This window comes from Balaenoptera acutorostrata, chromosome 6 (genome assembly GCF_949987535.1).
Source record: "Balaenoptera acutorostrata chromosome 6, mBalAcu1.1, whole genome shotgun sequence".
NCBI lineage: Eukaryota > Metazoa > Chordata > Mammalia > Artiodactyla > Balaenopteridae > Balaenoptera > Balaenoptera acutorostrata.
In genome coordinates, this window is record NC_080069.1 from 54,780,245 (window position 1) to 54,805,051 (window position 24,807).

Here is a 24,807-nt window from a genome sequence, read left to right on the forward strand (position 1 = left end):
TGTAAATTGATACAGCCACTATGGAGAACAATATGGAGGTTCCTTAAAAAACTAAAAATAGAATTACCATATGACCCAGCAATCCCACTACTGGGCATATACCCAGAGAAAACCATAATTCAAAAAGACACATGCACCCCAATGTTCATTGCAGCACTATTTACAACAGCAAGGTCATGGAAGCAACCTAAATGCTCATCGACAGACGAATGGATAAAGAAGATGTGGTACATATAAACAATGGAATATTACTCAGCCATAAAAAGGGACAAAATTGGGTCATTTGTAGAGACGTGGATGGACCTAGAGACTGTCATACAGAGTGAAGTAAGTCAGAAAGAGAAAAACAAATATCGTATATTAATGCATATATGTGGAACCTAGAAAAATGGTACAGATGAACCGGTTTGCAGGGCAGAAATAGAGACACAGATGTACAGAACAAATGTATGGACACCAAGGGGGGGAGCGGGTGGTAGTGGTGGAGGTGGGATGAATTGGGAGATTGGGATGGACATGTATACACTAATATGTATAAAATAGATAACTAATAAGAACCTGCTGTATAAAAAATAATAATAAAATTAAATTAAAAAGGAAAAAAAGTACATGTGTCTCTTTCATTTGAAATTGCCTATTCTTTTATGGTTAAGCTATATATCTTGGCAGCACTTATAAATGGTCCAATAAAGTAGCTCTTTTTCCTTTATAAAAATATAAAATAACATGCAGGAGGTCCTTCTACCTCTGTTAGAACAATTCTGATCCAGGCAGGGAGCAGTTTGTTGCCCAGGTCTTCAGCTTTTCCATGTCCACACACAGACAAACCATGAACTATGTTTCCTAACGCCAGGGCAAAACCTGAAGTCTGTTAAAAATAAATTAAAAGAAGAGGTAAGAAAAAAAGAAGAATGGCACAGATCAGGAATGTTCATATACAGCAAAACAAGCACATTTAAGGGCTCCCTTTCCTATAGACACATTCTGTTGCCATTTGAAAAATCACAGATTTGCAGATTTTTAAAATCTACACTGGTCTGCAACAGAAACTGCAGTCTAATTGTATGGAATCCGGCTTCAGTGAGTGGTTTATTTTAGGAAAAGAATACTACACTACTGATTGACTTGGGTCAAACAATCCAAATTCTAAGAAGGGGGTTAGGGTGAAAACACCAAGGTAAATCACCCAAGCCCAGTCATCCCCCAAACAAGAGGAGAAAATATCCTATAATGAGCATAGCATATGCAAACTTCTATATTTTGGTGTTTGCAAAATCTACTCTTTTTTTTCTGATTTTACATTAATTTTATTTTATTTTTTATTGAAGTATAGTTGATTCACAATGCAAAATCTATTCTGACTGTAAGTGAGCAGGCATACAACCATAAAATAATAACAATACAATACAACACAGGCTTAAAACCTGGACTGAATCCTGCAGTAACCCACTATGGCCAATATTAAGACTTTGGAGAAATCTAAAAAACAAAGAACTGAGCAAACAAAATACAAACAGGGGAATTCTAGAGCCTGTGTGATCAGAGGGAACATTTTTGTTTCAATTTTTTTTTAATTATGGTAAAATAAACATAACATAAAATTTATCATCTTAACCATTTTTAAGTGTACAGTTCAGTGGTATGAAGTACATTCATAATGCTGTGCAACCATCACTCCCATCCATCTTTAGAACTCTTTTCATCTTGCAAAACTGAAATTCTGTACCCATTAAACAATAATTCCCCATTCCCCCTCCCTCAGCCCCTGGCAACCACCATTCCACTTTCTGTCTCTATGCTTTTGACTGCTCTAAATACCTCATATAAACAGAATAATACAGTGTTTGTCTTTTTGTGATGGGCCTATTTCACTTAGCATAACGTCCTTGAGGTTATCCACGTCATAGTGTATGTCAGAATTTTCTTCTTTTTGAAGGCTGACTAATATTTCAGAGGGAATATTTTAAGGGTATTTCATTTAAATTGCAGGAATCTAAATTTTCCTATATATTTAGTCATGAGCAGAGTTTCTCTGCCTTGAACTTGCTGAGGCTTTACTTTATCAGATTACTCTATGTATTCCTATCGTTATGAATTTTTGTTTCTAGCCTTACATAACTCTTATATTCCCTAGCCACGTGTTTTAAGATTTTATAAATACAGAGCAATAGCTGGAGAGACAGAAAAGACTTTCGTACTCAGACCAAAAAAGAAAAAATGTCTATAGGGGATAAAGAGAGAAAAAGATGTCTGTGGATACTGGCTATAGCTGTGGACAAGACAAGAGTTAGAAGTTCCTCAGTTCTGGGCACAAAACATACCACATTATAGTCTAATTCAGAGTAAATTAGAATTAGGACTTGGCAGCAAGCAGCCTGAGACCCACTGAGAAATAACCAGAAATTCCAACCTGCTGGTTGTTCTCCACTAACAGTCGAAGCTTATTCATAATATCTTCAGCCTCCACCGCCTCGATAATTCCGGCACTGAATGCGGATGTACATACACAGCTGAGGGTATAGGCAAGGACCTGAGAAGAAAAGACAGCAGAAACACGTGTCTTCGTGAGGGGAAATAAAAGAACACGGTTTAATTGACATGAATATTTTGTGAAACTTATCCCTGGGATAAGGATTGGATTCGAGTATACCCACTATAGACCGGGCATTGTTTTGCTGCCTAACTTATATTTCATAACAATATTATGAGATGGGGGTCATTATGGCTACCTTCTGGATAAAATCTTCGAGGCTCAATTACACATAACTAGGAAGTGACAGAGGCGATATTCAAACCCGGGTCTTTAGACGCTAAATCAAGAAGTTCCCTCAACAGTAGAAGTAGATTTTCATCACCAGTGGACACTACTAATGGCCATGTGCTCTGATCCAAGGCCAAACCGGAGAGGAAATTCAAAGCAGTGAAACGCTGCTACATTAAGATTCCCTAGTAGAAGTAGTGGAGCATGACGGACGAGGAAGGTGGGTTTTAGAGTCAGATAAATTGTGTAAAATAGGGATACTACTACTCACTTCAGAGCACTGGTGTGATTTTAATAAGCAAATGAATAAATAAATAGATGAATAAATGAACAAAGTATAAATTTTTTTAAAATGTTGGGAGTAGAAACAATACTTGAGTGTATATCCCAAATTGACCACTGACTGGCTAAGTAACTTTAAGCAAGTCACTCCAACTATTTGAGCTTCCATTTTTCCAAATCAAGGTTATTCATCCCTCCCTGCTACCTTGCATTTTCTTGATGAATCCCTTCCTCAACAAAGATGCTGTTAAGACAAAGTAGAAATGTTCAACTCCTCACACTGATTGATACAGCATGAAAAAAAGAGGCAGTTTCTAAGGTAGAAATTGGATAATAAAAATCAGAGGGGAGGAACAACCAAAACTGCTTGCTCGAGGCCTTCTAAATCAAACCATCAAGGCAGACAGATGCATCAATTATAAAAGCCTTGCTTTCATTTATTAATCAAATTGCTCCGTGGTTGTAACATTTTCTCCTTCGGCTTAACAAAAAAAAATATGTACTTTCCAACTGTGAGCTGCACTGCTTTAAAAATGGAAATGTGGTGCATGTCTTAGAACAAAACTGCAACCCTCTGTGCCCCAAAGAAATTCACTGATTCAACAAGTCCTATTGCTGAAAGCAGAGGAGCTGAGCGGGGAAACACAGCAGCCATTATGTGCTCATCAATAGCTCGTGGGCAGGCCGGGGGGAAAATAGGATCTGCTCTAATGAGAGGGGGAATCTGGTGAGGCCAGGAGGTCGGCCCAGGCTCCTCCCAGAGAGAAGAGCCCCGCAGCGGCGCGGCTTCACCTGGGCTCACAGACACACAGGCCTCAGACGTCCTGCTCGACGCAGTCAACACACAGACCAGAGCCCAGGATCCCAATTCTGCATATTTTTGCACCATCACAGAAAAATCTTTTCATTATGTGTGGTAAAGGGAATTTCCTCAATAATTTTTCATGCTTACTGACATTAAAAAAAAATCAAATGCCTTTTCGATCCGCAGTTTCTTAAGCTCATTCCTGGCCATTTCTTAAAGTTATATTTGGACGGAGCCTAATTCTAAAAAATCTCCATTTAACCTTCCTCCAGAAATTGCAGCTCTTCTTAGAAACTGCCTTCTAGTGATGCTGAGTTAGGCTTTTGTATTCACTAAAGACTCTTATTATATGTCACATGTAAGTCTAAGTTGATTTAAATAGCTGCACTATTTGAAAACCTTATGATCTACTGTAGGTTGTTTGCCACTCAGATTTTCTCCTTAGCCCAGCTGAAACTGAGGAAGGATTTAATTTCAGAGTTACCAAAACAGGAGAAGTAGAAAATAAGCAGCAAGAGGAAAACAAAAGCCAGCAGAGGGAAGGAAACTGGAACGTTGGTCTCCTACCTCCTGAAAGGTTCTGCTCTGGCCCCCGCTGTCATCTAGGTACACGGAGAGCTTCCGAAGCGAGGCCGCCACGTGAACTCGCGACTCTGTTCGGCTGCTGTGGCTCATGAGGGACAGGACAAGTCCAACTCCCAGTATACAGCCCGTGCTTGGATGCCAAAAAAAGATGAGTGAAAATCGTAAGAAATCCACGCCATTGCTGTTCACTTATCATGGGAGTTACCAGTGCTCTACAGCCCGAGGTAAGATGGCTGGATTCTAATTCTGCTGCCTGGTGTACAGGTGTATTCCATGACCAACCCCCCCCCCCAAGTCAAAATGTGTCCGTGGCCCATGCCAGTGCTATGTACCCAATGGAGAAAACAAATAAATACATGAAATAGTTTGACTTAAACTCTGTAAGAGAAGGAGGCATAAAAATTAGTCAAACCAGTTCTATCCCTGCACTTAGAGAAATGCTGTGGTCCTCTCTCCACTGACTGCCCCCCCCCAATCATGCTGAGTGCACTATGATTAACTGCATAAGGAGAGAAAAGCCTAAATTTCAGGATATGAGCTGAGGCCATCTGACTAATAACGGGGGGAGGAGGGGCGGATAAATGCAAGGCATAATTACGAGGTACTGCTAAGTGCTTCATGTTTCCTAGTCAACTTCAACAAGTGGAATTTCTGTCTCAAAGAAACTGTGTATTTGTCTGTGCACAATGACATTAATCCTCTTCTCCCCTCTGATCCCTCCGAGTACCACTGGGTCAGAAGAGAAAATGGACAAATGACAGGCTTGTCAAAAGTTACCCCATGTGACAATTCAATTGGAATCTTGGGCTTTGTGCCCCAGTTCTCCTGAAAGAATACATATCCATTTAAAGAAAAGAATTGTTCTTCCAGAAAACTTCTAGTTAGTGTGATAGGATAAATGTGGCTTGGGGGTAATTTTTTACTCTTTTGAAAATGTTTTTACCATCATTGTTGTTTTTCAAGTTGAGGAAATGCTGACTTTTTCAGAAATCATCCTCACTCTGGTTTGGCTTGCCTCTCTTCCTGATATCTACTGCTTAAGAAGACATTCCAGGGCATTTCTCCAATAACATATTTCAATGCCCGTATGTTATGTCATTTTGCTCTTATATAGCATCTATCGCTTTGGCTGGCGTCAAGACCTTCACATAGTTTCTTGAACATGTTAGTTACTTCCCCTGACACCTCTGTGCCAACGGAGCTTCCACATCCGATAAGAGATACCCGAGAGGATGGAGAGGCTACAGGATTTGCTCAAGGTCATGCAGAGAGTTTCCAGCAGAGCATGGACAGAAGACAGGGTTTTTTGATTTCCAGCCTTCTGTTTCAACTGCCAAACCCCGTCACACCCTGTGTGATGCCATGATGGAATGCTTATGAGAAGGCAACGTCTCAGGTGTGTTTTCCTAGGTTCTATTGCACAAAAATCTGGCATTAGAAAATCCTTTGTCAGGAAGCTACTGCAGCAATAATCCAAGTCAGGCAGAACTGCTGTTCCCGCTTACATGAACTTAACAACCAGCTCAACTAGCATAATGCATATTTCAATGAGTTAAATCAGCATCTAACATCTGAACATTGTGTGCTTTTGAGACAAATCACATTTCTGAAAGAGGAAAGGCTACTGCTGATTAGAATGGATTTAAAGTCTTTGTTTTCATTTAGACTCTACAGGAAAGGTTTTTTTGGGCCATCTTTCTATATTGATGCATATGAAAACCTGAAATTAGACCAAAGATATTGTTAGACAAACATCATTTAATACTTTAAAATTTAACTTTTGCTCCCTCTTTAACTATGTAACTGCTATTTATGCTTAGGATTTCACATGTTACTTCCTCAGGGATACCTGCCCTGGCCCAGCAGGGAACCTCCTTAGTATTTCCCATAGTACCTTGTACTAATTTACTTCAGACAATTTTAATGGTATACTCCGATGAAGATTATCTGGGAACTGATCTGATTACTGACCACGTCCTTCACTAGCTTGCAGGCTCCATGAGGGTAGGTACCTTTTCTGTTTTTTCCTCACCACAGTATTTGTGGCACCTAGTAACACTGCTTGACAGGGAGAGGCATTCAACCAACATTTATTGAATGCTGAAGAACTGACCAAATTCTCTTTAGTTTCAAGAGACTCTAAAGTGGAGAGAAAATCTATAGGGGGGAAACCCCCCCAAAAAAACCCAAGGCTTGACTTCCATGTTCAGTTGGAGGCAAAATTTATGAGTGGTAAAATTCACTGAATATATCATCCAAGATTCAATCAAGAAAACTCGATTTCTATTTTTTGCTAGACTAATTTAAGAAAGAGGTGTCAGGTTTATGAGGAAAAAAGATTCTTCTCAAAGCTCACTTAACTACTGGGGTTCATCTTTTTCAAATAATAGACAGGTTTTGCTTTTCTGGCTATTCTGGGCACACAAAAATCTCTATCCGCTGGACTGAAGCTCCTCTTTCACCATCTCAAGGCACATGGGCACAAAGGTCTAGAAAAAGACATCCCAGTGTCTAGTTTACATTTACCTAAAATTATCACAGCAGAATTATTCTTGGGCAAGGTTAACAGTCACCAACGATTCTATTCATTTGGTTATTAGCTGACTGTTATGATATACGAATATATAGTCTAACTAAGTACATATGGGTGCCAATAAAAATATGTTAGATTGTATGCATCTATTGACCATCTGAACTGTTTCTTTCTACTTTGTCTAATTTGTTCCAGCATGTACCAAGAAGGTAGTCCTAAAGCTTCATTCCTGATGTTTCCTTCTGACTTCCAAATCTTCTACATTTTAATGTGTGTATCTTTTGTCCTAAGTCTTAAAGATTCTTCTGGCGCTTAGTTCAGCATTTCTACACATTTCCCTCATTCTAGCTTCACTGTTCTACCAGCTCTAAACCAAGAATAACTTGGGCAGAGATAGCTTTCACATCTTTCTGTCCATTGAAAACAAAAAGGACTTAAGTGTTGGTGTCCTGAACAGATGAAATAAATTGTGTTAGATATAAAATTGAGGTTTTGGAATTGCTAACATAAATCTCCTATAAGAATACTAACAAATGATAAAGAGGATGATATGCCCCATTATGTCATTACTTATTTGAATCTCTTATCCATGTGTATTAAAATATCACTGGCAAAGGAAATTCTGAGTCTTAAAAGCTATGCTCATAATTCTGATATGTGTGTTGCTATATCAACTGGGACATGATATATTTTTCTAAAATTAACCAGAGATGAATCTTCAATTCCCTAGTTTATTGTAGGCTATTCTGCAGATTAAGTACTAGGCCATCTAATAATTAGTTCTAATAACAGTTAACATTTGTATAGTGCTTTGCCCTTTACAAAGTGCTATACAAATGTTATCATATTTGTGAAAGCTCAACAGTAATTAACCAATGCTCAGGTCATTGATGGATAACATGACTAGTTATGGCTGTGAAGATTGAAATGGTGTAATAAGTACCACTAGATGGCAGCAAAATGTAAGTGATAGGACCCCAAACACCAGACCAGGTGCTCGGTTCTCTCAGCAGGGACACATCCATTAAACCAAGGAAGCGTGGTAAATTTGCTGTGGGTGAATTCTATCGCTTGAGGTAGCATGCTCCCAGATCTATTAACTACCTTTGGGTAACGCCTCCGATATTTCAGGTGAGAGAGGACTGCCCCGGACTCCTGCAAGCTCATTGGATGGGGGAATACTTTATGCTATGAACCAGGTCTGGGCCGAGTTAGAATCTCTCTTCTGCTTTTAATGATAGGCAACATTCACATGTCAGAAAAAATAATCAACACCACACTGTCAAGTGTCAAACTGCTTTCTTTCTACTGAAATGTGTTCTCCATGCTGTGCTAAGCAAGAGAAAGCAAGCTGGCTTTGAAGTCAGACTACCTAGGTTTCTCTCCTGGCTCTGCCACTTAGTGCGTGACCTTGAACCAGTCTCCTATTTGAGACTCATGTTCTTCACCTGTAAACTGAAGTGATGGTGACTCCTGCTTTAGTATCAATATTTAGGTTGTAATCAGGGCTTAATTACATGAGAAGCGGATGTGAAAAGGCCTAGCAAAATATGGCGTTGCTCAGTAAGTATTAGTGGAACCCAAAACCAAAGAGAGAACTACCTAAGCGTGGACACCCACAAAGCATTAGAAATGACAAAATACTAAACTTCATTAACTAGGAAAAACACAGTTTGGAGAGAATAGAGGGAGGGTTTCTTGAAGGACCTGGGCTTTTAATTGGTGCCGAAAGGCGAGCAAGATTTTACTAAACGGACAGGAAATTTCTGATGACCCTATCCTACTTGAATCTGTAGGCTCAATCCCCTATGGAGGCCCACCTTTCCTTCTCCCAAACACATTTGCTTATTAAGAAGGTAAGAATCAAGAAAGAAGGTAAGAATGAAGAAACAAGAACCTTGTTAATATAAAAAGTTAATTTTAAAGTTACATATGCTTAGACATATGAAGGTTGTAAATGCATAAATGCCCATACTTTGGATAATTCAATTATCCGCATGGCCCTCCCTTCACTCAAACAACCTTCCTGCAAACTCATGGAGCTGATACGTGACAGTCACTCCTGATTGTTCCAGCTGGCTGAAAGTGTGCAGCATGTTAGCACAATTTTCTCCACAGCTTTATAATACCCTGAGCTACAGATATGTTGGACACCTTTGTGGGAAGGCAGGAGAAAGAAGGAAGAGGGGGAGAGGGGAGAGGAAAGGACAGAAACTTACCTTATTCCTTGGCTGTAAAAGGCAGCACCACCAACACATGAATTAGGCTCAAAAAACTCAACTCTTCACCGGACCCCCAACAGTTAAATGACCCTATCCCTTCCATTAATCATTTTCTAAATTTAAGAGACTTGAATCATGCCACCGAACTCTTTCTTTGCCCATACTCAAAACCACACTCTTCACATGTCATTTCATCTCTGACGTGTTCAACTTTAAAGTGTGATAAAGTGAGTGCGTTTCAAGCGTTCTCATCCAACCTTAGCCTGCATGTGCAAGATCTCATAACTACCACTTACTAAGTGAATATCTGACTTTATTTACACATGATGAAATACATGATACTTGCAGTACTTCTACCATTTATGCTTTTGTTAGTCTGAACTTAACAGGCTACATCCATGAACGTAACTTTAGATCATAAGTTCCTAAAGGCCAGAAATTTAAACACTGATTTTTTTGGTAAACACTGATTTAACTCATATTTGAACAGTGCCCATAATAGCCTGAAGTAAATGAGTTAATAAATTGGAGTTTCCTAGTAACTTCAACCCCAGAAGATCCAAACCTGAAGTCCCAAAATATAGGGAAGTCCAAAAAGGTACAATCCAGGTTCTCAATGGTGTCAATATTTCAGAAGGCCTAATAAAACAATATGTTTTCCCACACAAGCCACATGGATGAGTTAAAACATTCAATGTCTCACTAAATGAGTATGTTTAACACCATTTTGTATTGTATTTTCTGATTATTCCTTTTTGTTTTTGTTGTTTTTCATGACTGGAATGAGAAAATAAATTAACTCTTATGATATTTAGTTTAACAGACAAAATATTTTAAAAGCATGAAGTTTGGGGGGAGAAGGGATCTACTAATATTGAGGAGGTTGGGAACCTCTGGTGTAACCTCTGCTTGTTTCTATTTTGATTCCTCTGACATTGGATTTCATAGGGAAATCCAAATCATGAGTCAAAGACTCTCTTAGTCAAATCAAATTGAAAGAATATTTTCAACAGATTTTAAAAAGGTTGTCATACACACAAGTCCCCAGATAGATGCCTCACATGGTAAAGTACAAGACAGAATCTAAGGTATGGGTAACTTAACGACAGCCACAAAATGACATTTGTTGCTTTGTATGGAAACAAACCGCCTATTTCTGAAACATGGGTTTCAGAACAAGTAAGCTTTAATTACAGATTTTTTTATTATTACTGAAATCTCTACACAAAGGAATTCAAGACCGGGTCCTACAAATATTTCACCATAGAATGTAAAATTTATGGCAAAGAAAGAACCAATCTCTGAGTATCAGTGAGGGAATGGAATCAACATACTTGTATTCAAGACTAGTGTCAAAGCAGCAATTTTCCAGGGCATCCAAAGACTTCATCAGAAGAAGGTTCATCTGTTGGCCAGATATATCACTGGGTAAAGACCAAGAGGGAAAAATGAATTATTTAAAATCATTCAACTGCCCAAAATATTTACTATGTAATATTTTGCTCTTAATATTTTGTTGAAAATGCATTTCTTTAAAAAATATATAAAAGTAGCAAATATGATTCACATATATTTTGTAGACAGAGAAACTGAGTCAGAGAATTTATTCAATAATTGGGTTTCCGTACATTATAATCACTTGCAAACCAATAAACCCTAAAACTGCTACTTTTGCATTTTCTCAGCTCATTCAAATTTTAAAATCACTGAAAAATAAGAACAAAGCTCAGAATTCCAAAAAATTATTTCTAGGAATGCTAAGGTGATTTTCTTCAGAATATTTACTAATCCATTAAGCTGATATTATCAATAATCATTCCAAATCTTTCTTGCAAAGACTATAACTTCTGATTTCATGTCTCAAATATGTAGGTTTTCAGTTCTATTCTTTTTTTTTTTTTTCTTTACGGGGGGCGGGGAAAAACCCAGCCCTATATTTTTCTGCCTTTATACAGTAATTGAGGTGGTTTTTGTAATTGTCTCGGTGAGAACTATGACTTTTAGAGTAAAATAAAACTTAAAAGGTAGGTCTACGTCTGTTTTTTCAGGCAGAGTTGTGGGCTTCATCACCGACACTTTATTATCAAGGGGTCCCTACATGTCAGCTCTCCTGCTGCTGCCTCAGACCATGCTGAGTGGAATGCAGCCCCAGGAATGCCAGCCAGCCAGAGCGCACTTTAAATAATAACTTCTCCAACCAAGGGTATAGTGGTTTTGCCTGAGGTGAAGGAGTACATTTTGCAATGAGAAAACATGCACACAGGTACACACAATTTTAATAGCTTTAACTAAATAAGTCCTATTATAGTTGTTCTCTGGAGTAAAATGTACTTAAATATCCTAAACAAATGCTAAAGAGATCCTACTAGTATCCTCTGGGAGTTATGACAGAAGCGAGCTTTGGAATAATATACTTTTCTGAATAAATTCTAGACTGGAATTTAAATTCAGGAGATTTTTCATAAGCCTCAGCAAAAAAATAATAAAATAAAAAGAAAGACGGATTGAATGTCAAAATTCTTTTCTACAAAGTGATTTTTCATTCTTGAGACCAAGATATTGTCCTAATCCTGTTCTCCTAAGAGGCCACTTTGGGCCACTTATTTGATGTCATTGATTATTCAGAGTTAGTAGCCCTCAAAACACTTACTTTAATTTTAGAAAAATAGAAATTTTCTCCAAAGATGTCATTATCTGGTGAGACTGTCATTATCTAGTAAAATATTTATTAGTACTAAAAGGCAAATATTTCAGATTCCTCTGCTCTATGAAATTAGGAAGGTGGGAACCATGAATAATCCTATTAATGGCTGCAGTACTAACACACCAGGCAGAAGGAGAATGCTATCAAATACAGGATCATTATGGCAAAGTTAAAATCTGCAGTTATTCTGTGGGCAGTCCGCCTCAGGAAGAGCTTCCTGGTGTCCTTCCCCAGGGTTTCCTGCAGGTGCAAAGTCAAGTAGGGTAGATAGGGGTGGAAGGCAACCTAGGAACCAGAAAGGATGCTTTAGGGGAATCACCATAGGTTTCTCCAGGTAGCATAATTAAATTAACCACAAATGTAAGCTTGTCAAGCCCTAAAACCAGCAGCATCTCCTCCTAAACTAAGGAAGAAGGGAGCCAGAGCCAGGATAGGATGAAATGAGTTGTCTGGAATTAAACTGCCATGGCTCATTTTTAGTTGTAAAACAAGTAGCTTGAAAAGATACTGAAGAAAGCACATGAACACAGATGGTGAAGGGACCGCCATTTGTAGCATAGAAGCAAAGGGGAAAAAAAAATCACTTTCATGTTTTAAGTCTATAAAAATACTTTGTGTTCTGTCACACACACAAGACATGTAACAGTCAATTCACATGCAAAGGGCAGCTTTTTGTTCACGTCCAGAACCAGGCCTGTGTGTACTAATACTGGTGAATAGAACAAAATGAATATTCTGGAAATGTTTCATTTATGATCACAAAGACTAAGCCAATCTTCCCAATCATCCAACAGATGTTTCCAAGGGCTGAAAATGATCATCTGAAATACAGTATTTCCCTAGATCAATAGCAGTTCTCATAAAGGTTTCACATATGGATGTTTGCACAAAACTATGTAAACTACAAATGTAAACTTAACCACTGGTTTCAAACAGAAATCTAAATATAGCATAATATCACCCAATTTACCCACATCAACACCATTTCTTGCCTTTGGACAGACAATTTCTGCCAACTAGGGAAGCTTAAGGACAGCTAACATCAGAACAGAATGCCTCTCCCCACAATCCCTACTATTTCCAATGCAGGAAAATGGGGCTGAAATTCCAAATCAGTGACATCTAAATATTCATGATCCCCAAATACTCATGTTGTACCACAGTACAATCAATCTGGATATATAAAATTCTAAGATCGGTAATAGAATAAAGAATAAATATAATGAGCAACAAAACTAAAGTAGATTCGTGCACCAGAAAACTTTCCCATTTAGTGGAATTTTCCACCTGGGTCTTTGATATTCTATTAGCTCCATTCAAGAGTAAAGCTAGCAGTCTAAAAATGAGCAATCAAACTGAATAAAGCACACAGTATAATATGCAGAGATTAAGACTCTTTAAGGATTACAAAAATGTAGCCAGGGCGCAGGATAAAAGCAATATTTAAAACTGGGTACATGCAGTTCTCAGGTGATTCAGTGATTCCCGCACCCTCAGGCACAGGGGTACCCCGATCTTTTCCTCCCGTTTTATAGTGATATCAACAAAGAATAAGTAATTACTTTCACCCTTATAAACCAGAGGGAAAAAAAGAAGCTTTTTAAAATTTATAGCACCATATGATTAGACTTTCCTCATGTCTATTACACATGGCTTTCATCTAAGCATGAAATGATTTTCAAGTAATCAATCACTTTAAAAAGAGGAACCCTTAAAACACATTAATGTCTATGTGATGGTATTTTAGAGAGACAAATTCATTCATAAAGGAGAATAAAGGATCAAGCTGCACATCTCAAAAAGTTGAGCACCACAAATTGCTCAGATATAATGTGTGTGTGTGTGTGTGTGTGTGTGTGTGTGAGAGAGAGAGAGAGAGACAGAGAGAGAGAGAGAGAGAGAGTCGGGGGAGGGGGGGAGAGAGAGGGACAAATCCTCCACATAAGTCACAAAGGGGAAAAACAGGAATATTTTAATAAACTGTACCTGAGTTTCTCCTCACACAAGCGAGAGAGAAACATCCCCAAAGCAAGGCCCATGTGGATTTGCACGGCTTGAGACTCATCAGCACTTGGTTTCCCAGGTAACCTGGCAGTCAGCATGTTCAGGATTTCCTCAACCTTCTCTTTGCAAGAGATAATGAAAACTGGCACAAGGAGAGACAAAGCCGTGGCGGCCGCAGAACGTGCAATGGCACTAGCTGTGTTTTCACCAGAATAGGATTTCTAGGACACGCCAAAGAAAGAAAACAGGGGGTTGGCCTTTTGTTTAAAACATGAAGGATGCACACCTATCACAAAAGCACTATACAACAATGCAAGCTTCTCCTAAATCCACCCTTGCCACCCAAAAAAAAAATTTTAAAAATAAACCCATTTCTGTGTTTACTTATGGGTTACCTTCTTACTCTTAGTAAAACAATTTGCTACTAAGCAATCGGTTGACTAATAATACCCTTTTAAATTTGAAAAAACAAATTATAAGTGTCTCCTTTTAAAGGGTGTGAATTCCCTCACTGTAAAGCCTGAAACAAATCAGTGTTTTCAAAGCCCACATGTGTATATAATGAGAAACCCCAAGTGAAGCTATCCAAGCTTGCAGAAACCACCAAGCCACATTATAAATGTCCAGAAAGCCAGGAGTTTTCTGGGAGAGAAAAGAAAAGGGGTTAGGGTGAGGGCAGTTCAAGTTTAGTTACAGAGGGATAAGTGTAAGTTTGGCACAGGGATCTATTGGCAGATCTCCCAAAATTTTTGGTGGGAACGCTTCCCAGTAGATGGATTATTTCCTACAGGGGGTTAATTCCTTTTAATTAAAAAGGAAGTTGAAATCCTAAAAGCCTCTGGTTACAAAGCAATAACCAGCTATTCAAAATGAAACGGAGAGCTCTATATGCTTCTTTCCTATATGTAATTATGGGAAAAGAAACGAATAACAACGCTAATAAAATGACAGGGCAGCTGAATATGAACAGCTTCAACAAGAGTCCTGTGTTAGAGAGCTCCACCAGACATTATATAATTTATAAATATGTCTCAAGTGGGGAAGAAAGACCGTTTATCATTCCTCAGTATTACCCACTTCAAATTTTCAGACACACCATAAAGGCCGTGTTGTCCCTTGCAGTCAAAACACATTAAAAAGTGTTTTTAATTCTACACTCGTTTGCTCTCCAAGCTTTAGTACTTTAAGGATAAAAAGCAAACATGAACTAAGGGATTCTTTAAGTTAATATAGCACTATTACAATGACGATACTACTCAAAATGACCCAGCTGCTAAGACAAGGGAAATAAAGAAAGTAGCTTTTGAAACAGGGCTTTGAAAAAGTATAATAATGCAAGAATCACAAAGGTAAGAGGCAACCCCGAACTGGCTAGTAAAGACATTATTCTTATTGGATTGCAAGAACTAAGCAGCGCTATTAGAAGTCTAATACAATATCCTGTCCTGCTGAATATCTGAACCAGACAGCTACTGCAAAGACCTCCATATGTTAACAAGGTTTTCATCCATCATTAAAGAAATAAGAAAACTTCTCACAGAAAACAAATCATCGTAAACAAAGTACTTCTTTGAGCAAAATCTACCTTCCAATTTAATTCTACGTTATCTAGTAAGTCATTTTTTGTCCTCAAGTATAGTAAAAGAATCTAGTTCCAGACCCTAAGCCCCAGATGGATACATACCAGGTCCTCCTAAGGGCAGGAGGACAGAGGCACACAAAATGTTGTACAAAGAAGACCTAAGGCAATGAAGTTTCAGGCTAAAATCGTGATCTTAGCAACAGTTCAGGACTTGTGTATATTTTTATTCAAATCAACTGTAATCCTCTGCCACTCAGCTGATTGTCCCATGATCCCTATAATTCCCTAAGCAATGGATAGTGATAAGGCAGAACCAAAATAATTACAGGCAGATACAGAAATAAAGCATGCACTACAGCCAATAAAGGGAAAATGAAACCTAAACCAACAAAGTGTGTTTTCAATTTGCTTCAGATCTTAGCATATAAGCATGAAGAAAGAGAATGATTAAGTAACAGGTGCTTTTTTATGATCAACAATATTACTTTGTATTTATAGAGCATGTCACATTTTCAAAACATTTTCCTGTAGATTATATAATTTGATCCTCACAATCTTCTATGAAGTTAACAAAGCATTCATTTTTACCTTCATTTTACAGGAAGGGAAAATAAGATGATAGGTTAAGTAAGTGTCAGGTCAACAGTCACAAAACTAATAAGAGGTGAAGCTGGGGCTACAATCACTGTAGCTAATATTGCTCAATCACCTCATTTTATAAACAAGGACACAATGGTCCAGACAGATTAACTGAACTTCCCCTGGTCACATACTCTGCAATGAAAAAAACTAAGACCAGAAACTCACGGTCTTCCATCTTCAGCCAGCGTTTATTTTACTACAACTGTAGCGCTTGACTCTGGTTACACATCAGAATAACTTAGAAAGCTTCCAAAACGCTGATACCCAGGACCCATTCCCAAGCAATTACATCAGAGGTGAGGCCTATACATCAGTATTTCTTTTTTCAATATGTATATATATATATATATATATATTTAAAGTTCCCCAGGTGACTCTAATGTACAGCCAAGGCTGAGACTTATATCTAATGTATAGCTAAGGCTAAGACTTACACTATATCATGGATTTCGCATGAACAATTGATATAAGAATCAACTCTTAATCATTTTTATTTCTCGAACTTACATAATAAAACCAGGAGAAAAGTTGTCCTCTGGGTTGGTAATGGCTATCGACAATGACCAGAAGAGTATCAAACACCATGGAAACCCACGCTTTCATTGAAAGGAAATTAGGTTGAACCTGCAGATGAAGGGAAACATGAAATGATAATGGGAAAAAAGAAAAAACCTAAACTTTATTTCTAGAACCAGGGTACAACCTCCTTCTGTATGAAAGAATGAAGTGCTGTTATTAAAAACTAAACTTCATCTGCCAGGACTGCATGAAGTAGATAGGTATTTGACAAATACACATCCTCACCTGTGCCCCAGTGTGAATAAGACTTACCTTTTATACAAGACTTAGCAGAGGTGAGAGGATGAGGGCTGCAAAACAGAACAGATCTGGGAGCTCCTTAGAGCTCTCCCGTGTTCAGTGAGGGTAACATGGTGGTTAAAGGGAGAGATGTGCAGAGAAACCAACTTAAACTTTCTCATTTCTGACTTGTCAGTTCAATAAAGCAGCTGACAAGATGTTTTTACCATCTCTAGCATTTCTGCTTACTATCACTATACTTATCACTCAAGAATCGTCACATTTGCCTAGGCAAGTAAGTAAGAAAACATAAATGATCTTCAGTTTGGAAAAGAAGAGGAAAGAGAATGCAAAAAACAAAACAACGACAACAACAAAACCCAGCTCAGTAAAAAGAGAACTTGGTTTTAAAAATCATTCATGAGGGACTTCCCCGGTGGTCCAGCAGTAAAGGATCCGCCTTCCAATGCAGGGGACACGGGTTCGATCCCTGGTTGGGGAACTAAGATCCCACATGCAGCGGGGCAACTAAGCCTGCGTGCGTGACAACTACTGAGTTCGTGCACCTCAACGAGAGGGCCCACGTGCCACAAACTACAGAGCCTACATGCTCTGGAGCCCACGCGACACAACTAGAGAGAGAAAAAACCCGCACGCCGCAATGAAGAGCCCACGCACCACAACTAAGACCTGACACGGCCAAAAAAATAAAGAAAATTTTTTAAAAAAATCATTCATGGCCATGGATGTCAAAAAACATTCATTAACTCACATGGTAACACAAAAGTGGTGCAAACTATAAAGGTCGATGAGGTGTTAAGAAACCTTGGAATTAATTCCTTGAATCAGACAAGACCTTCTTCTTAAGATCTTTAGTTGTTGGTCAAATGCAGGTTTGAATGAAGTTTGAAAACTTCAACTTTAATCAAATAATGACATCTTGAGTTTATACTGAGTAATAGCCAAAGGCAAGGTTATCAAGAATAAAAGCAAAGCCCCATCTTTGGCTTGTGAGGCTTCTCAATGTTTTGTGTACTATGTGCCACGGCACAGGACAAAGGTTGTGGGAATAAAGAATAGAAGGGCCTGGAGCTCAAACTCTGAGCTAGACCTCCAGTTATTACTGGGGCAAATGACCTGTACAACTGGTCATCTGACATAAATAACACCAAAACGAAGGGATCCTAGGAAGGCATGTTTACTTTTAAGGTTGTAGGTCTACCTAGCATGTTGCCTCTGCTAAAGTATTCCACGGCTCTTTCAAAGATATGAAACATTTCCACTGTAAAAAATTTTCATCTTTCTCATTATTAAAATAAGATTCTGGGCTTAAAGGTAAATTTTCATATGGTAACTAACTACATTTTTATCCTTCATGCAATAACTCCTTGGCCTCCTTCCCTTCCCCATATGTAATACACATTTGTAGCTTTTGCCACACAGCATTATTCTCTTGTTTATTGGTAATAGCACCCTTTGGGGAATTCCCTCCTCCACGATTTAAAGCTTGGTTAAATGCTCAATCAAGCTACTCATCCTACCCTGCTGAAGGTGTAGGCATGGGACCCACGGGATTCCGAATCTTAAGTGAGTGATGCAAAGACAGTAAATGACTATAGCCGATCCATCCCAGTAGGGGTGGTCTTCTGAGATGGTTCATCAGTACCTCTGCGTGGACTCCCCAGCTTGCCTCCTGTTCTTCTCCCAACTCAGTTTTTAAGCTTTGCCTTCAATTCCATGGGATTCCAGATTCCTTATTCTTCTAGTTCCTCTTTAATTTAAATTAGAGTTGGCTTCTTGCCCAAAAAGAACCCACCAAAAAAGAACCAAAAAACCCTACCATGAAAAAAGAATACAAATGGTCCATCGGGCACTCTGTGGGGACAGAGATAGGCCGAATAGCATTGAATAAAGCCCAATTTTTTGCAGCAAGAAGTGAAGAAGTATATACTGATGCTGATGATAATAGTTACCATTACTGACTATTTACCAGCCACTGTGCCTTACATATATTACTTCATTTAATCCTAACAATAATCCTATCTGGTAAGTATTGTTATCCCCATTTTACAGATGGGGAAATAGGCTCTGAAAGGTGAGGTTACCAACAATAAGCCACAGAGCTAGTAAATGCAAGTATTAGGATTTAAATCTAGGACTCTCCTACTCCAAAGCCTGTGTTTTTTAACCACTTGACTAGATTGTCTCCAGATAATGATAGCTACCAGAAAACGGGGCTTAAAAGAAGAATAAATCCATGCCTTTTTATTTTGACAGATATGAATTATCTGAAAAAGTACATTGGAAATCAACATTGGCCAGCTTGCCACATGTTTAATTAAGAAATAAATGCCTTGCAAAAAATGAATAGGCACTTTGTCACTGACATCTACAATTAAAATGCAAAGTGCAATTTTTTTCAGTCAGTAAACACTGCTTATTTATCATTTTTTTGACATCACTGTTCACTTTCAGTAAGCCTAGTTAACCTCCTAAGATTGGTTACCATGATGTAATCACAAAAAGACAAGCCCTGTTGCATAAAATTGGTACCTTCAAATGGAAATGACCACTTAACTGTGATGGAGAAAGCAAAACAAAAGCAGCGAAGAAAAGTGTTTTAGAGGACACTAAGGCTTACGGTATAAAGATGCATAGGGTAGCACAGCCAATGACTGTAACCTCCTAAATTCAGGGCCAGGCTTTAGCAGAAGTCTCACTTTTCACACGTTACACAACCAAAGGCCAACTGGTTCTAATCACCCGTAACTCACCTCCAGGACCCCCTCAGAGTCTGAGGAGAGGCTGGCTTCATGTTTGGAAACGACGACAGCAAGGCTGCTTAAGGCTAACAGCGCGTTGCCTTTGACCACTGGGCTGTCTCTGTTTAAAAAGAAAAAAATTCCAAGAGAGGATTTGGGGGCATTAACCAGGAGAAGAGAAGGTGCTATTATAGGGAGGGCAGATGAGGTCAAAAAGCACTTCCATCCCTTCACAGGGCCTTGTAAACACAGGTCTGTTGGTTCCCTGATGCCAGCAGCTTCTTTCCTCCTTCTGACACTAGTGCTGATTTTTAACTCTTCTTATAAATGTATGGTCATTATGCTTTGGGTAACTTAAAAAAATCCAATAAGATCATACATCTAAGCTTCTTCTTCCTAAAATTTTTATTTCATCATTAGACCTTACATTTCTTCTTCTTCGGTGTCATCTTTGGCCAATATAAAAATGTATTGATTTGTTTTGGAAACACAGCAAAGGACAGTTGTGTGAATAAGCCCAGCAGAATGGAACTGGCCCCTGGCTTTTCTAAAGCACTGGTGTGTGGAATCAGCTTCTAGTGAACCACTTCAGACGGCATACTTTAAAAGCAACTCGACACGCTGGCGGCTTTCCTCCGTCATTATCATTTTCCCCTTCTTTCTCTTAATATGCCAAAGCCAGCAGCCTTAAAGTCTGTCTGTAACATAATTCAGAAACCCTAGATAAGATGCAAAAAAGGCTGGTTTTTAGACTATTTGGATAGAGAGTTGTCTTTTTATATCACTCAAATGGTAGTTTTCTAATATTGGCAATAAAATCCTAAGTTTGACTTATGAATTTGGTATCAAGAAAAGTGAATCATTTAAATACACTTACCACTGGAAAATGTACATTTAGTATTATTCCATAATTCCAAAGTAAGCCTATAGAATAAAATCCGCAGTGGGACACTGACGAGATGCTCTTGGCTTGCTGACTTCATCGTAACAGTAGTCAGGCAGCACAGCACCCTTACCATCGGAGAGTTCAGTTCTCAGGGAGTTCTACGATTGTGGGTTCCCATAAATGCAGAGAATGCTTCCCCAAACCTGGACTTGAGACCTGAACTTTAATCAGTGTGTACATCCAAGAACTACTCCCTTGCTTACCCTGGTGCAGAAATAGAACAGATGGGCGGGATGAGGAAGATTTCCAGCCCTGCTCCCCATGCAAGCCTAGTGTCTCCGGCCCTAGGCCACAGTCATGACTGAACATGTGAGTTAGTGAGTATCAAAAGGTTAGTATACACCTGTGTTCCTGCATTTTTGTTCCCATTTGGTAAGAATGGAACTCAGGACTTGCCATTATCAAGTTCTATCAATCCATCCATTCCTTCCTTCCTTCTCTCTCCTACTCTGGGGTGATTAAACTCAGTGAAGGCTTGCTCTGCACTCTTGATCATTTTGTTCATCTCTTCTTAGTTCATTCCTCCATGAGGCCCGTCATACATTGATAAGACAACAACATTTACACTGAGGGATGGGGCAGGGGGAGAAAACAGAAAGGAAGACTTGAGGTTGAAGCAGTTTTGCAGTGAGGATTACTGGGAACTCCTATAGCTAACAATAAAACACCAGGAAGCAAGGCAAGATGTGGGCATGCCCAGGTGCCCTAGCCAGAAAATCATTTAACAAAATCAAAATTAAATCCTTTATTTTAATAGTCTCCCTTTCCTTTAACTGAGAATACCTTGAAGCCTGTTCTGCTACAAAGTGGTCATGAATCCCTGAAGTAAGATTAAAAAAAGTTTTAAATTCTCAGTGAATTTATCACCCTGGAGAAATTCTTAGATGGTCAACAGAAATTGGGTATCAAAATCTTTTAAAACAAAAATATTAGTCAAGATGACATAAAAAGTGTCTTTTTAACCCTGAAATTCTGAAAGAGAATTTAGCCTCAGTTTTAAAACAGTGCCCCAAATCACTGTATTTCAAAAGTTTCTCTGGTCTTGACATTCCTGAGCATGTATTGTTCTTGTAAAATGGGGTAAAATGTTATTTAAAGTCACTGGTAATTAGATCTTTGGATGCAGACTAAATGCATATTTGGACATTAATCTTTGAATAGGAAAAACTAGTCCACAGTCACAATGCACGCTTAGGCCAAGTTACACATTTCATAAAGGTACGGTGACTAGCTCTCTTTTTTTTTTTTTTTAACATCTTTATTGGAGTATAACTGCTTTACAATGGTGTGCTAGTTTCTGCTTTATAACAAAGTGAATCAGCTATACCTATGCATGTATTCCCATAGCTCCTCCCTCTTGCGTCTCCCTCCCACCGGTGACTAGCTCTTGAACATCTTTTCATTCCCCACATGCCTTGCAGTGAGTTATGGAGAGAAGACACTCCATACATACACAGTGAGACAAATTCAAGGAGGAGCTGGCCAGGTGAAACTCTAGAATAGGTTCAGCAAAAACTCTTCACCTTGTTGATCACATAACTATCCCCTACCAGTCAAGTAGCACTGACTAATTTGCATAATAACATGTCAGCATCAGTGCAGTATTTATCTAGGCAACATCACTGACATTTTAATTAAATTGTCCTTTGAAACAAACAGATGCCATTAACCTAATTAAAAAGCTCAAGGAAGGATGAGCTACAATGATGCTTTCTTAGGGACAAAGTATTACATTACATATTAGTAAAGTGACCCAATCCTTTGGGGATTTTTATCTTCAGGTTCAAATCTATTTAATTATTAACAATGAAAATAAATTTACATCAATAATCAGGCTTTATCTGTGTTCTGATTCTTAGTCCTATCCCTGATGCTTTTAAAAATGCTCTCAAATGAGCAAATCAGTCTAATCCTGTGACTAGTGTTTTACTTCCTACATTTAATTTATGCCTCAGAACAAAATAAGCCCTACATTGGCCCAAAGTAGCCTGTGGCAGCCATGGTCCAAGGAATAGAAGGCTAAGCTGGCAGGAGATGGTGATGCGGTCCTCACATGATTGGAGGAAGTCAGTGGGAAACAGTAAAGAGAAGGCAGCAGAATGATTTTTTCTTCCGCTCTATCATTAATCTCTCAGCCTCTGGACCTTAACTATCTCCTGCTCACTTGCTGTCATGCCTAGTATTGTCCGGATTGCTTTAATAAGATAAGGTCTATAAAATACTTGGAAATATTTGATGAAAAGGTAACACCATGAGAACATAAATTATTTTTACTCCATACCACTGAGAATGTGAACACACTCTTTTTAGGTATTAGTCATGAAATGATGCTTTGCAAATCTAAGATTAAAGTCTCGGTGAACTAAAATTTTAGAATGGAATCTGCCAAAACTACTGGAGAGGCAAAATCACAGTTTGTTTTAATAGAAAGCTACTAGTTTCTTCAGCATTTGAGCTTTTGTTGCAAATGTCAGAGCACTGTTTTTAACAGGAACTAAGTAGACTACACAATAGAACAAACTATGAAAGGTAAAGGTCAAAGGCAGCCCCCCATCCCAGCACCTCCTCCCCTCCAATAAGCAGCTGAGTGCTCTCCCACTGTATCTGCAATTCACCAAACTAGATAGACACAAATGAGTCCCTATCAAAGCCTCTCTGTACTTTAGTTTTCATTTTGTCAACAGATATTTCCCATTGCCTCCCACGGAATTGAGTGTAGGGGAGGATTACCACTATATTCAGAAGACAGGAGGCTGAGTAGTGATCAGGTATTGAGATCAGGTTTTAGAGCGAAGTACCTGCTTAAGAAATTGCTGGTGGAAAGCAAACTCTAAGGTACGTGGTGTTTTTTGGTTTTTGTTTTTTAGGCAAAAATCTATGTAGCTACAGAAGGTTCTAGGACATGAGAGAAATAAACTGTAGTTAAATATTTCTAGATAATATAGACTTTCAATATATATGAAATTCTCTGGGTCAAAGGTATATCTATATTATTTGGTGAATAAGAAGAAAGGAAGTCAAACAGCAGCAAGCTAAGGCTAATAGTGAAAAGGAGAAGTGTATGTAACTGACATGTAACTTACTACCAGGAACAATTAGGCAGCTTGCTAACAAAGGGACCGGAAGAGACTGTTCAAGCAAGTTCACTAAGGTATAATTTTCTTAGTAACAGTTGGCTTAAGATAAATAAAAAACCTCAAGGTAGCAACACTCAAGTTATTTTTGTTAAAACAACCATAAGGATATGATGGAAATTGCTTTTTTACTGGGTCTTCACGTTACTTTTTATTATTAAAAAATTCAATATTTAGCTACCCTGGGCCCACTAACACCAGGAGAAAAGAAGGAGGTACTACCTTAAATTATTTACTGGTTCACAGTTGAGATTTAATCATCTGTTTGTAAAATAGACATAATTCACATTAGCAAAGATTTTTTTTCCCCTGTACTAAATCACAATCCTTTAAATCTAAGCCAAAGCACAGGGCATTTTGTTAGGTGTACAGCATGGGCACAACTTTGATGTAAAGTTATGTGCCTATACTGGTTCCTCCATATTTTCACAGAAAGACATGTAGTAAAAATTAACTGAATAAGAGAAAGGATAACAACTGATTTTTTAAAAAATAACTGAAAAGTCCTTTAAATCCTTAAAGTAATGAAATGCCAGAAAAGGAGAAATTGTTTGTACCTGTGAGGAAAAAAACTATTTATAGAAAATTTCTGGTAAGAGAATAAATGGATCTTACTTTGCAGCTGCTTTGGTGACCTCATCAGTCAACATGTCTCGAACCCTGTGATACAGATGGAAAATAGGTATGAGGGTTTATAGTAGAGCAAGAAACCAATCTTTTTGCTTATTCATCAATTAATAATAACCTCTGGCAATGACTCCAGATCTTAAAACTTCCATGTAGAATTTTAGTGTAAGGTGCAAGAACTGTCATAAGGGCTTCATTTCCAAGACAGTTTCATCTTCCTAGTCCTTAGGTTACTTAGTAGATGCAGGGAAGGAGGTGAATGCAACTAATGTATAGGCAGTGTTTTCACGGTGTCATCTCTTAAACTGAGTGCTGGGTATACAAGTGTCCTTTATATTATTCTCTGTGATGGACTGAATGTTTGTGTCCCGCTGCCCCAAATTCACATGTTGAAACTCTGAATGTATGGTATTTGGAGGT

At 38.4% G+C, this 24,807-nt stretch overlaps 1 protein-coding gene across 6 annotated transcripts in view; it reads right to left on the minus strand.

The window, feature by feature from the left end:
• The window catches only part of FOCAD (focadhesin), a 311,339-nt gene that overhangs the window by 53,603 nt on the left and 232,929 nt on the right, over nt 1-24,807 (minus strand). For all 6 annotated transcript variants that reach the window (XM_007176810.2, XM_057547663.1, XM_057547662.1 and 3 more), the window contains 8 exons: nt 24,376-24,420; nt 19,693-19,801; nt 16,628-16,744; nt 13,879-14,117; nt 10,523-10,612; nt 4,416-4,563; nt 2,411-2,530; nt 746-868 (listed from right to left, as the gene is read on the minus strand). In XM_007176810.2, the coding sequence (XP_007176872.2) occupies nt 746-868; nt 2,411-2,530; nt 4,416-4,563; nt 10,523-10,612; nt 13,879-14,117; nt 16,628-16,744; nt 19,693-19,801; nt 24,376-24,420 (991 nt within the window). The remainder of the gene's footprint in view (nt 1-745; nt 869-2,410; nt 2,531-4,415; nt 4,564-10,522; nt 10,613-13,878; nt 14,118-16,627; nt 16,745-19,692; nt 19,802-24,375; nt 24,421-24,807) is intronic.